At 42.3% G+C, this 14999-nt stretch overlaps 1 protein-coding gene across 2 annotated transcripts in view; it reads left to right on the top strand.

Annotated features, from left to right (window-relative positions):
- The window catches only part of LOC124124496 (protein phosphatase 1 regulatory subunit 14C-like), a 59212-nt gene extending 50351 nt beyond the window's left edge, over positions 1-8861 (top strand). For both annotated transcript variants that reach the window (XM_046487690.2, XM_046487684.2), the window contains exons 4-5: positions 3902-3943; positions 4164-8861. In XM_046487690.2, the coding sequence (XP_046343646.1) occupies positions 3902-3943; positions 4164-4205 (84 nt within the window). In that variant the 3' untranslated portion in view covers positions 4206-8861. The remainder of the gene's footprint in view (positions 1-3901; positions 3944-4163) is intronic.
- The last annotated feature ends 6138 nt before the right edge of the window (positions 8862-14999 follow it).

The following is a 14999-nucleotide window of genomic DNA, read 5'->3' as shown; positions in this document are numbered from 1 at the left end:
AAACATATCGTGAAAAATCGAGATACAGCACCTCACAAATCGCACACCGTATCGTATGGAGTGAATTGCGATGCATCGGTGTCCCGGGATATCGTTTCAGCCCTACTTATTACTGTTGGCTTCCTACTACATGTACTATCAGCGCTAATTACTGTTGGCTTCCTACTACATGTACTATCAGTGCTAATTACTGTTGGCTTCCATACTACATGTACTATCAGCGCTAATTACTGTTGGCTTCCTACTACATGTACTATCAGCGCTAATTACTGTTGGCTTCCTACTACATGTACTATCAGCGCTAATTACTATTGGCTTCCTACTACATGTACTATGAGCGCTAATTACTGTTGGCTTCCTACTACATGTACTATCAGCGCTAATTACTGTTGGCTTCCTACTACATGTACTATCAGCGCTAATTACTGTTGGCTTCCTACTACATGTACTATCAGCGCTAATTACTGTTGGCTTCCTACTACATGTACTATCAGCGCTAATTACTGTTGGCTTCCTACTACATGTACTATCAGCGCTAATTACTGTTGGCTTCCTACTACATGTACTATCAGCGCTAATTACTGTTGGCTTCCTACTACATGTACTATCAGCGCTAATTACTGTTGGCTTCCTACTACATGTACTATCAGCGCTAATTACTGTTGGCATCCTACTACATGTACTATCAGCGCTAATTACTGTTGGCTTCCTACTACATGTACTATCAGCGCTAATTACTGTTGGCTTCCTACTACATGTACTATCAGCGCTAATTACTGTTGGCTTCCTACTACATGTACTATCAGCGCTAATTACTGTTTGCTTCCTACTACATGTACTATCAGCGCTAATTACTGTTTGCTTCCTACTACATGTACTATCAGCGCTAATTACTGTTGGCTTCCATACTACATGTACTTACAGCGCTTATTACTATTGGCTTCCATACTACATGTACTTACAGCCCTTATTACTATTGGCTTCCTTTGTTTATTGCTAATAACCTATCAGCACCAATCATCTGTTGTTGGCTTTCCTTGTTAGTTTCCACCCTTTGTTATGTTATTAATTTTGTTGTCCTTACATGTACATATATATATGCTCTCTGCCTCATGGTATTCAGTCACCTGATGAAGGAGTAAGTATATACTCCGAAGCCTTTTGTTCCTCATAATAAAGAAGTTGAAATCCCTTAATTCTCTTCCTTATAATTATATAAATTACGTCTGCTATTCTGAGGCATTTGGATGGACTGGGTCCCATCTAAACCATGTAAACAGCACACACCTCATGCTGTTTATATGAACACTCAGTTATGGAAGTAATCTAGTTATCCATACTACCCATCGTGCAATCTGAGGTCTGGATTATTGAATGAAGAATTACCATTTAAACAGTACAAATATATATAGTTTGGGCACCAATACGTATTGTAATATGTATCACAATACAGCTCTCCGTATTGGATATGACTGACCTGAAATACTTTATGCCATCCTGTGGCTCACTTTCAGTGGCAGGAGCAGTTACTCTGGAGAGTCTCCATGGCAGAGTATGAGCTACCCTACATAAACCCACTGTTGTGTTGGCTACACCACTGCCACATTAACCCTTCTCATTCCCTCCTGAGTTTAGCTGCGTAAACCCACTATGACGATATTAACCCTTCCCACACTCTCAGGAGTTTAGCTACCGTATATGACCGCGTATAAGCCGAATTTTGAGGACCAGAAAAAAGATTCTGTAGAAAGGGGTCGGCTTATCCACGGGATACACTTTCATGATAGTATTTTTCAGATCGTGATCTGTCAGAAACATCGGCTGAATGACGGTCCGATAGATTACAACTTCCCGAAAGTTTGGAAGTTGTCACGACTAGAGCCATTATTCTTATAAATTATCAATAAAGTTATTATTATACACCAATGTTGTCATTATTAAAAAAATGTTATGCATGTTACTCCTTCCGATAATAAGTTTTCAATTGAATGTTCAAAGTTTATCGTTCTTCGTAAACTCCACAATCTTTACATGTAACAATATATGTAATTCACAGCTATAATATATAATCCCCAGATAAAATCGCCAATAGCTATTACGTACTTTTTGCAAAGTTCATAAATTGATAATGAACAAGTGTCTACCTTTATTGAAAGAGGCAAATAAACAACTGTATCGGCGAGTTATTCCGTTCGCCATTTGCAAAAACATGTGATCAGCTGTTTCCTGTGACGTCACGAACGGTGACCACTGTGATTGCTTCCTGTTGTTTAAAGCAACATGGTACACAAGGAAATGAGCATTGATAATAACGGGCCGATTGGTATTGTCATGTTGTTTACACAAACATTTTCAAGTTGTGGGTGCTTAGCGATCGTGTTGGGAGTAGGGGCTTAATTCCTTTGTTTTCGAGAGATTAGTTTAACTGGAGAAGCCTGTGAGTAAGTGATGGTCATTCAATGTGTTCATAGTATGATAGTTTATTTAATTCAATTGGATTAACATAAAATAGTGGTGTAAAGGGGGTTATAAAAGTTGGTATATTTTTTCAAACTGACATTTTCATCATGAGTTTTAAACGAAAACGCCATGCTTACGATGCTGAATTCAAACTGCGAATCTTCGCTCGAGCTGATATATTTTCTCACGGGTTCATAATTCTATATACACCGATTCACAAAATGGCGCGTGGTTGTTGATGGCAACATATAACGATCATTATGAGATTAAAAAAACCCACGAGAAACAGCTTCCCACATTATGAAAGTGGATGACTGGTTTGTTAAATCTTTATTAGAAATAATAATGACTTTTTCAATATAATTACAACGTTTTTCATCTTATATTTTTGAATATCTGCGAGTACCGGCACATGTCTTGCAGTCCGACTTCGCAGTGTTTTTTGTCTTTCAATTCCTGATTCGGCTTATCTGCGGGTCATATCATTTTCTTTCGTATTTCAATGGTCAAATTAACACCTCGGCTTATCTACGGGGTCGGCTTATCCGCGGTCATATACGGTACATAAGCCCACTATGTCAATGTAACTCCACTCAATCTCTTGTATCTAGTTAGAATATTGACTGCAGGGTCCTTTTCCTTGTATTACGACCCGTGAAGATCTGGGGTAGAATAGGTCTTCAGCAAACCATGCTTGCTGTGAAAGGCGACTATGCTTGTCGTTAGAGGCAACTAATGGGATCGGGTGGTCAGACTGATGCATGTCATCTCATCCCAATTGTGTATATGGATGCTCATGATGTCAATCACTGGATTGTCTGGTCCAGAGCTGATTATTTACAACGACCACCGTCATACAAACTTCTCTTACAATGGAATATGCACTTGTTCATGTTTGTTACTTAATTCTCCAGTATGCATGATTCTCGGTATCCATGTTTATTAAAATTCAGCTGGACACATATTGTCCAAGCATATGTGATTTTTTATGTAAGTACAAACCCTACACATCTAAATAATTTTTGTGAGTTCAAAATAACAGATGTTATCCCAGTCTGTGACATATAATTATGTTGCTAGTTTCTGTAGTGTTCAGGGGGCACGGGTGGCCCAGTCGTCTAAGGCGCCGCTATTCGCTGTGCAGAGTTGCATCCCTTGGGCACGCCAGAAACTTATGATTATGGGTTTGAATCCCGGTTCGCCCCAATTATGTTTCTAGGTTTGTCAGCACCATACCCGTGCTTGTGGGTTTCACCGAATTGGTAAACGTCTGAGACCTGCATCACTTCGGGCTTTCCTCCCACATTAAGCTGACACGCCGCGATATAACTGGAATACTGTTAAAAGCGGCGTTAAAACCCAACTCACTCACTCACTCACTGTAGTGTTCAACATGTTAAGCTAACTTGAGAGTGACAGTTTTTAATTTTTCTGTTTTCAGTCAGAATTAACAGATGCCAAAAAGCCAGAGGCAGATGTTTTTGTGAGTATTTTTAATTTTTCACTCTTAAAATGTAAAACTTGAGTGTGAAATCAACTTGAGTGTGACCTATTTCACTGTGAAAAACTCTTTCAGCTGAAGAACTAAGAGTACATGTAATAACTAGTATTTAAGCCAGGATTAAAGGAATTGTTCTGATCTTGGTTAATGATTGTGTGTTCATAGTCTGCACTATAATCTTTGTACATTTCTTTTATTTCAGAAATTCGTAGATGAATTATTGCAGAAGGCACGGACATTATAACATGGTGACCTGTCTTTTCACATCGTGAATGAATGAACTGTGCGTGTTTGTGCTACAAGTCATGTGACCTGGTCACATGGCAGCTGAAGATGCCGAGCACACAGTGAGGTGGCATCGCCTGGTGGCCAGTGCCCCACACTACGGATATTATCATTGTACATAAGTCAGCACAGCATCGTCCCTCGACTCCCCTCCTTCCATGGACACCCGGACGACTCGCAGATATGGCTGGGCGGGCCATCTTGTGTAGAGCAGTATTACCTTAAAAAACCTTGGTTCCTGTATCCCTGCTGTAAATACAGAACGTACCTCAGAAAGCTGGTCCACACCAGTCAACATACCGGGCTAAAGCTGATACATCTCACCAAATAGGACTTGATCCAATGGCCGAGGTTGCATGACATTCGAGGGCAGCTCCCCCTCCTCCCCCCCAGCTGACGGGATCCTGATGGAGATCCAGATCTCTGAAGCCAGGCCCCCACTAAGCATTTGTCCCAAACACTCTGCTTAATGTTGCTTCCTGGCAAATCAACAGTCATCTGCTGCTACCATGTACTAGGACTCCATGGCTGTGAGGTACAAACAAGTCCATACACAAGATGGACTTCCTAGTTCATGATGTTGTGGGGCGGTGGCGCCAGCTCCTCCTGCTGCTGCTGCTGCTGCGTCACGTCCTTCTGCTGTTCAGCCTTCACTGCCTACTGGGAAGAGTGTGGCATTATAATATAATTTGAACCTAGGCCTGATAACCTATCAACTAGAATATTTTTGTTTATCATTGGCCTGGGTTTCAGTATGTTGTTATTTTAGTACAATTTTACGCATATTTTATGACGATTGTTAAGGAAAACTGCTGATGGTGTCTATCTGAATCAGTCAGTGTACACACATTGCCTGTGATGGTTGTTAAATGGTATTTTACAGATGAATGAATAATATTAAGTGAAAGTAAAACTTAGCAGCCATATCTTGTGGTGACATGTATTTGAATTACTGAAGAGCAAGAGTTATTGATCAGCTTGGGGACTTGATCCACTTTCCACTGGGCAGCATGGAGGGGAAGGGCAGCATACACACATGCCAGTCTCCAACCTGGAGTCACACAACTAAGGCAGTATCTGCCTGGCTTTTTATGCAGTGATGGAAAGTAAAATAGAGACAAATATGTGAGCTATGGTATTTAGAAAAAAATTGGCAGCAACATTTCCACTAAAAGTGAAGTTCCATGAACTTTATTATTGAAAAAAGAAGCTTTGGCTTGTCTGTGTTAAAGATTTCTTCATGGCATAATGAATTTCTAGATGCTTGCCTGTAGTACTACTTCTAGCTTCTATCAACAGATGACCTGCACTACAGTGATGTCGGGTAACACATTTCCCAGTTGAATCCTTGGATTGTAATCAAAGGAATGGCAAGCAATATACCAGTTTTCTTTTTTTTGCTGATATGAAATTGCTGCTGCTCTTATTGTGCTTTGAATCCTGCTGTCATGTGAACATAACAATTTGGTGTTGTATGGCTGCAATGTGATCTCAATGTGACATTTTATAATACTTCATGTCATGGGGATCCAGGTTAGAATTGGGTCTCAGCAACCCATGCTTGCTGTAAGAGGTGACTAATGGGATCGGATGGTCAGGCTCACTGCATGTCATCGTATCCTAATTGCCAAGATAGATGCTGATGTGATCAATCACTAGATTGTCTGGTCAAGACTTGATTATTTATCTACCTATATAGCTGGAATATTGCTGAGTGTGGCATTAAACAACAAGCAAACAAACAAACAAAATCATGTCATGTGTGCAGCATTCTGTTTTGCATGGGGTGCAGACATTGTTCAATACATTGGCTACATTGCATTGTTCCAATGCTGATATAATGGGGACACTCCAGTAAACTCTATAAGTAGAATAATAGTTCCCCACATCCCTTGTTTGTCTTTCTTCTGGTTTTACGTATATTTAAGTATATTGGTGACAAAACAGTAGTAATTTGTTTACTGTTATTTAATCCTCAACCAGATTGTCTCTTGAGACAATTGTGAAGTGTTTAGCTGCTGGTATATAGCATAACTTGTAACATAGCCGGACAAACATGGGATGCCTGAGCCATTAATACATAATTTCTCTGGGTTGTAGTTCTCTTTCAAAGACATTTTGATGTTGTGCCACTTTGTCCATGTTTAAGACTTACCATTTCCATATGTTCATATGAACACACTACCAAAGTAATATGACAAGCCATTGGTCGAGATACTACACTTCTTCTTGGGCAGGACGTTGTGTTTATGTGCCCCAGGTGTCCAGGCAACCACTCCCAGGTCTCAACTACAGCATGGTGAAATCCTTTTGGGGAACTTCAGGCTTGCTCACAATGATCAGTGTTCAGGGAATATCTGTAAGCTGTGTTTGTTGTGTTGATCAACAATCTAGCAATAAAAATACATCAGTAACATCTTCATTATAGAGGATTATGCATACCATTCAGAAAATAGCAATATTTGGATAAATAAACATGATGGAGAAAACATTAATAATTAGGGAGGACCATGTCTCCTGTGTCAGCTATTCCCAGCCAATTGGAGTCCCTGTATGTTGTACCTACATTCATAAGCAATACCCTGCAATCTCCGGTCAGCCTTCCTAGCAAACATCATGCATATTTTGATATCCTTGGCCTGAAATCCAGTTATACAGTGTGTGGTATTATTCATCAATATTGCCTTGCTGAATGATATTGGAAAAATCATAGGAAATCATTTATGTTATATATTTTAAATGTAACTTCAAGGTTATTTTAAGGTCCCAAAAAGAAGTATAATCCTAAATATGTTCAACAATGAGGATATTAATATATGCAATTTTCTCTTTGTTATTTGACAAGTATGTTTGTGTGTTAGTTGGAATTTTCACTTCAGTGTGATGCAGTTCACTTCATTGTCTCAGTGATAATGCACATTTCCCATTGAATCTGTCCATACCGTTCCATATTGAATTACATGCTACATGTGCCAAGATAGATGTCATGACGCAAGCACGACTCTGTTCCCCAACTTGCCACAGGTCATCAGGAGCTCCCAGGAAGCAACAGTGCATGATGGGAGAAACATACCTCATTGGACCACTCTTCCTGTACACAGAGATCTCCTTGGCAGGAACAATGCATGATGGGAGAAACACACCTCATCCGACGACTGTTCCTGTATATACACTGAGATCTCCTTGGCAGGAACAATGCATGATGGGAGAAACACATCTCATCCGACCACTGTTCCTGTATATACACTGAGATCTCCTTGGCAGGAACAATGCATGATGGGAGAAACATATCTCATCCGACCACTGTTCCGGTATATACACTGAGATCTCCTTGGCAGGAACAATGCATGATGGGAGAAACACATCTCATCTGACCACTGTTCCTGTACACTGAGATTTCCCTGGAAGGAACGGTGCAACTAGAGGATGGTTCTGATGATTTATGGCAATTTGGTGAGGAGCTGTGGATGATGGTTGTAAAAATGTAATTATGCTGTATGTTGTGTTTATTTGGTTAGATATTGTAGTGGGTTATATTTTAGTTGAAATCTTATGTTGATGCTACGGGTTCTCTTGTTCATGTTGAAAGAAGGGCCACTCCAACCCATGTTTCACATGGCTTTTAGTGTGATTTGTGTTCTAGAGTAGACAGACCACTAATATTTTCTCTATACAATGTGGGTGTGGGCCCAAGGCAAATGCCTCCAGTTTAAACCTTTGTTGCCAGTTACTACCACATTCTCCCTCAGTTTCAATCACCTTTTGACTCAAGTGGCAGGTATTGATCTCCTGGCTAGTACTGCAATTCTACAATCTTAGACAACTGTTCCCACACCACTCTCACCTGCATCCAACAACCATCCACTGTGGATCCACTCCCACCCCCTCCACTCTCCACTCTCATCCATCACCCAGCGTTTTCTCCAGCAACAACCACCTGTCATGAGTCCCCCCCTCTTCCCCCACTCTCCAGTTGTATCCATCACTCAGCATTTATCACCGGGAACAACCACCTGTCCTGAGTCCCCCCTCTTCCCCCACTCTCCAGTTGTATCCTTCACTCAGCGTTCTCACCAGCAACAACCACCTGTCCTGAGTCCCCCCTCTTCCCCCACTCTCCAGTTGTATCCATCACTCAGCGTTCTCACCGGCAACAATCATGTGTCCTGAGTCCCCCCTGTTCCCCCACTCTCCAGTTGTATCCATCACTCAGCGTTCTCACCGGCAACAACCACCTGTCCTGAGTCCCATGGGGATGGGGGAGTCTGATTAGGTTCCCAGGATAAGTGGTGGCTCCCCCGGTATTCTGTCACCCCCTCTTCCTCACTTCCTACATCACGGCCTCACATGAGTGACTGCTAATCTATACTTTCCCTATACATACGCATGTAGTACATGTATGTGTCCATGTTTCACTGCTGAGTATCCATGCATGTAGTGTAAGTTGTCTTCCTCTTTAGTTCCTGCCACCACAGACTGCCTGAGTTCAGTGAGTTGGTCCGCTGGCTGCTGCAGTATCAGAGTGGACTATGTTGCATGTAAACACTAACTTATATTGTCATCTTTGCAGAAAGTCTACTGTACAGATTTGAATAAAAAATTGAAACTGCTAAAACATGTTGTCATATATGATTGGTGCTGAAGCTCCCTTATTTGATACTGACTTTGGGAGTGAATGTCTATTGACAAAATGTAGCATACCAGGCCAGGCAATACTAACTTTCACCCGAGTGAATGTCCCTTGGCAATATACTACAGTGGGACAGGCGATACTTTCACCAGAGTGAATGTCTCTTGGCAATATACTACAGTGGGCCAGGCGATACTTACACCAGAGTGAATGTGTCTTGGCAATATACTACAGTGGGCCAGGCGATACTTACACCAGAGTGAATATCCCTTGGCAATATACTAAAGTGGGACAGGCAATACTCTCACCAGAGTGAATGTCTGTTGGCAAGATACTACACTGGGCCAGGAGATATTTAGACCAGAGTGAATTTCCCTTGGCAACATACTACAGTGGGACATACTACAGCGATACTTTCACCAGAGTGTATGTCTCTTGGCAATATACTACAGTCGCCCAGGTGATTTTGACTGTGACCAGTGTGGATATCGGGCAGTGCTGTGCTGACACCACCTGTCTTCAGAGCGTCTACTTGAGGCTTAGTGTTGATTCAGTGTGTGTAGAGAACTCTAGCCAAATACCAACTACTGGACTCCTTAAACACAGGTATTGAACGCACTAAACAGGTCCATTGTTTTCTCATCAGTGGACAAAATAGTTTTAAAGTGCATTTCTGCTGAATAGATTCACACGTATCTGTGTCTATGGGTCGTTTACAGCTGCATCTGGGACGCTCTGTGCCATTCAGCTTCCACACTATGGTGAGGGAGGATACATGTCCACACAGCAGCATAGTTAAGCATATTTAACAGGATAATCAACGGGCCGAACCAACTTCAAGTCATTATGATTCAGTTTTGCTTTGACAATCTGTATTTGAATTAGCTACTGGCGGAAGGTCCGGTGTTCAATCCCGGCTCCATCATACCAAAAGACGTTATAAGATAGTACTTTTTGTTACGCTGTCTGGCGTTCGGCATTAAGGGGCTAAAACAAGGACTTTTCGGCTCGGGGTCAGTATACTGTGTCTGTAAAGTGCAGCGTGGTATCTCTGTGAGCTAGCACTATAGATCGGCATAAGTCTAGTAGTACAAGCAGCCACACATACATACACACACACACACGTGCATGCACGTTGCTATATAAGTGCAATAATCTTAGACGCGACGTTATACCCAATTTCACCACCTCTAACATGGAGCCACAAGTTGTCTTGTATCTCTATCATGGAGCCACTAGTTGTCTGAGTAGTTCTAACATGGAGCCACCAGTTGTCTGTTAGGTTCTAACATGGAGCCACCAGTTGTCTGAGTAGTTCTTACATGGAGCCACCAGTTGTATGTTAGGTTCTAACATGGAGCCACCAGTTGTCTTGTATCTCTATCATGGAGCCACTAGTTGTCTGAGTAGTTCTAACATGGAGCCACCAGTTGTCTGTTAGGTTCTAACATGGAGACACCAGTTGTCTGAGTAGTTCTTACATGGAGCCACCAGTTGTCTGTTAGGTTCTAACATGGAGCCACCAGTTGTCTTGTATCTCTACTATGGAGCCACCAGTTGTATGTTAGGTTCTAACATGGAGCCACCAGTTGTCTTGTATCTCTATCATGGAGCCACCAGTTGTCTTGTATCTCTATCATGGAGCCACTAGTTGTCTTGTATCTCTATCATGGAGCCACCAGTTGTCTGAGTAGTTCTATCAATGAGCCACTAGTTGTCTGTTAGGTTCTAACATGGAGCCACCAGTTGTCTGTTAGGTTCTAACATGGAGCCATGAGTTGTCTTGTATCTCTATCATGGAGCCACTAGTTGTCTGAGTAGTTCTAACATGGAGCCGCTAGTTATTGTATTGAAAGACAGAACGTGCACCAACATGGGGCTCCAACTGCACGACTATTGGCGCCAATTTGTTGTCTCGGTAGTACAAGCCAGTGACCCTTCCTTAGACAATATGCACTGACCAGTGACCCTTCCCTAGACAATATGTACTGTCGAGTGATCCTTCTATAGACAATATGCACTGACCAGTGACCCTTCCCTAGACAATATGCACTGACCAGTGACCCTTCCCTAGACAATATGCACTGTCCAGTGACCTTTCCCTGGACAATATGCACTGTCCAGTGACCCTTCCCTAGACAATATGCACTGTCCAGTGACCCTTCCCTAGACAATATGCACTGACCAGTGACCCTTCCCTAGACAATATGCACTGACCAGTGACCCTTCCCTAGACAATATGCACTGACCAGTGACCCTTCCCTAGACAATATGCACTGACCAGTGACCCTTCCCTAGACAATATGCACTGTCCAGTGACCCTTCCCTAGACAATATGCACTGTCCAGTGACCCTTCCCTAGACAATATGCACTGTCCAGTGACCCTTCCATAGACAATATGCACTGTCCAGTGACCCTTCCATAGACAATATGTACTGTCCAAGTTACCCTTTCCTAGACAATATGCACTCCAGTGACCCTTCAATAGACAATATGTACTGTCCAGTGACCCTTACCTAGACAATATGCACTGTCCAAGTGACCCTTTCCTAGACAATATGCACTGTCCAGTGACCCTTCCTTAGACAATATGCACTGACCAGTGACCCTTCCCTAGACAATATGTACTGTCGAGTGATCCTTCTATAGACAATATGCACTGACCAGTGACCCTTCCCTAGACAATATGCACTGACCAGTGACCCTTCCCTAGACAATATGCACTGTCCAGTGACCTTTCCCTGGACAATATGCACTGTCCAGTGACCCTTCCCTAGACAATATGCACTGTCCAGTGACCCTTCCCTAGACAATATGCACTGACCAGTGACCCTTCCCTAGACAATATGCACTGACCAGTGACCCTTCCCTAGACAATATGCACTGACCAGTGACCCTTCCCTAGACAATATGCACTGACCAGTGACCCTTCCCTAGACAATATGCACTGTCCAGTGACCCTTCCCTAGACAATATGCACTGTCCAGTGACCCTTCCCTAGACAATATGCACTGTCCAGTGACCCTTCCATAGACAATATGCACTGTCCAGTGACCCTTCCATAGACAATATGTACTGTCCAAGTTACCCTTTCCTAGACAATATGCACTCCAGTGACCCTTCAATAGACAATATGTACTGTCCAGTGACCCTTACCTAGACAATATGCACTGTCCAAGTGACCCTTTCCTAGACAATATGCACTGTCCAGTGACCCTTCAATAGACAATATGCACTGTCCAGTGACCCTTCCATAGACAATATGCACTGCCCAGTGACCCTTCCCTAGACAATATGCACTGTCCAAGTGACCTTTCCCTAGACAGTATGCACTGTCCAGTGACCTTTCCCTTGACGATATGCACTGTCCAGTGACCCTTCCATAGACAATATGTACTGTCCAAGTGACCCTTTCCTAGACAATATGCACTGTCCAGTGACCCATCAATAGACAATATGTACTGTCCAGTGACCCTTCCCTAGACAATATGCACTGTCCAAGTGACCTTTCCCTAGACAATATGCACTGTACAAGTGACCTTTCCCTAGACAGTATGCACTGTCCAGTGACCCTTCCATAGACAATATGCACTGTCCAGTGACCCTTCCCTTGACAGTATGCACTGTCCAGTGACCCTTCCCTAGACAGTATGCACTGTAAAAGTGACCTTTCCCTAGACAATATGCACTGTCAAAGTGACCTTTCCCAAGACAGTATGCACTGTCCAAGTGACCTTTCCCTCGACAATATGCACTGACCAAGTGACCCTTCCCTGGACAATATGCACTGTCCAGTGACCCTTCCATAGACAATATGCACTGTCCAGTGACCCTTCCATAGACAATATGCACTGTCCAAGTGACCTTTCCCTAGACAGTGTGCACTGGCGTTCTGTTAGTTCTAGTGATCCGCCATTTGTCATTACAGCCCACCCTCAAATCTATCATGTTGACTTATGTTGTCGTTCGCATGACGTTCGCTAGAGAATCTGGACTCATCTGAAAACATTACACAACATTATCGGCGATTCGCCCAGTTTCTGCGACCTAAACATCATTGGGATCTTAGTGGAATGTACCTATTAACGATGGTAGAACACGTGGTCGCCGAAATGCGACGCGTTGGTGTGGTCAGTTACTTGAACTCCAGCAACCTAGCGCAATTGAACAGCTATTTGACTGGCTGTCTGGACTCGATTTCTTTCTAAAAGCCTGTGCGGGGCGATCACTCACATTTGGTTAACAACCTGTTCCAAAGTCTGCACATCACAGACTGAGACACATTGTACATCTTAGCTACCTCTTGCTGAGTCCTATCAGTTTGATATGGGCGGCCATTCGGTCAAAAAATACAAAGTTGAAAAAAAGGACAAAAGTATGCAATTAAGGTCAAATATTACGAATAAAGAACTAAATGTTACTACTAAAGGTCAAAATACAAAACAATCATACAAAGTTGAAATAAATGTCAAAAGTACGCAATATTAATAGTCAAATGTTACGAAAAGACGTTATAAGAAATGAAAGAACTATGTGTACGAAAGAACGTCAGTGAGCACGAAAGGACGTTTTCAATAAAGAACGTCAGTGAGCGCGAAAGGACGTTGACAATAAAGAACGCCAGATGGCGCTGCAATTTGTAAAACATTCCGAGTTTAATCGGGTTGTTCCGCCGTGTATATGATAACTGCATGCCGAGGTGCACAATGTAAAAACGTCATTCCTCGTGCACTCACCGTCTGACGTCACACATACATAAATGTATTTATAATTTATTATGAACACATTGTGTATAAACATGTTGCGTTTAAGTTTTGTCACCGCTTAAGGGCCTTTTCATAAATACAGTATATTGTGTAATCCAACATCTGCCTAACATTAGTACATGTATTTTGTATACAACTTCAAAAAACACGGCGGAACAAGCCGATTAAACTCGGAATGTTTTACAAATTGCAGCGCCATCTGGCGTTCTTTAACGTCAACGTCCTATTTCGTGCTCACTGACGTTCTTTATTGTCAACGTCCTTTCGTGCTCACTGACGTTCTTTCGTACACATTGTTCTTTCTTTTCTTATGACGTCTTTTCGTAACATTTGACTATTAATATTGTATTTTGACCTTTAGTAGTAACATTTAGTTCTTTATTCGTAATATTTGACCTTAATTGCGTACTTTTGTCCTTTTTTTCAACTTTGTATTTTTTTTACCGAATGGCCGCCTATATTTGAAGCTATTTATTATAATAGACGTTCATCGCGTTGTAGACGAAGCATTCCCAATCTGATCACAAATACTGAATTAAAGCAGGAATAGGAAAATGCATGGTCCTCGTGCAATGTTTCGGGTGTGTTGTAACGTTAGGTTTTGGTTCCAAAACCGTTCTATTTGTAGCAGTCATTCATCACAGCTGATCTTTCTTCTGGCGACTGGGTACAATGTGTGAAGCCCATTTCTGGTGTCCCCCGCCGTGATATTGCTGGAATATTGCTAAAAGCGGCGTAATACCATACTCACTCACTCACTCTTCTGGCGACCTATATATCATACCATTTATTGATACCCTACTTTATTTGGAGAGTATATGAGCTGAAGCGCCCGCCCGGACGGGTATATGAGGTTGACGAGTATAAGTGTTCACTAACCCAGGAGTGTCCAGGGGCTCCTGGGAAAGAAGGAAGTGGAAAATGAACTATCCCTGTCCGATCATGTTACAGACACGCCTCTAACTCCTCGATAGTCTAATTGAATTTAGGTTCCCTAACAGTTATTGCCTGTGTCAGTGCTGGTCCTGGGCCCTGGAGCGATGTGTCCGTGTTCTATTTATGCAGGCCATGCCACAAGGTGTGATCAGCACAGACGTGTGTTGAAATACAAGGATATGAGAAGAGAAACGCCGCGATTTGAAATGTTAGGAATGTTTTCGTTTTGTTCTCAAATTTGAAATTGCATTTCAAGCAATATCTAACATAGCATCGAATACCACCACAATTAGTTATTTTGTGAGTAACAAATACATCATTGTGTTTAATAAACAAACAAGCACACCAGTCTCCCAGTTGCACCTCGTCATTGCCCCTGAATGGATCACGACATCTCATTTCGTCACGTCGCACCTGTCG

This window comes from Haliotis rufescens, unplaced genomic scaffold (genome assembly GCF_023055435.1).
Source record: "Haliotis rufescens isolate VD_foot unplaced genomic scaffold, xgHalRufe1.0.p SCAF_3, whole genome shotgun sequence".
NCBI lineage: Eukaryota > Metazoa > Mollusca > Gastropoda > Lepetellida > Haliotidae > Haliotis > Haliotis rufescens.
Note: the sequence above shows the minus strand (reverse complement) of the source record. Positions and strands in the feature narration are given on the sequence as shown.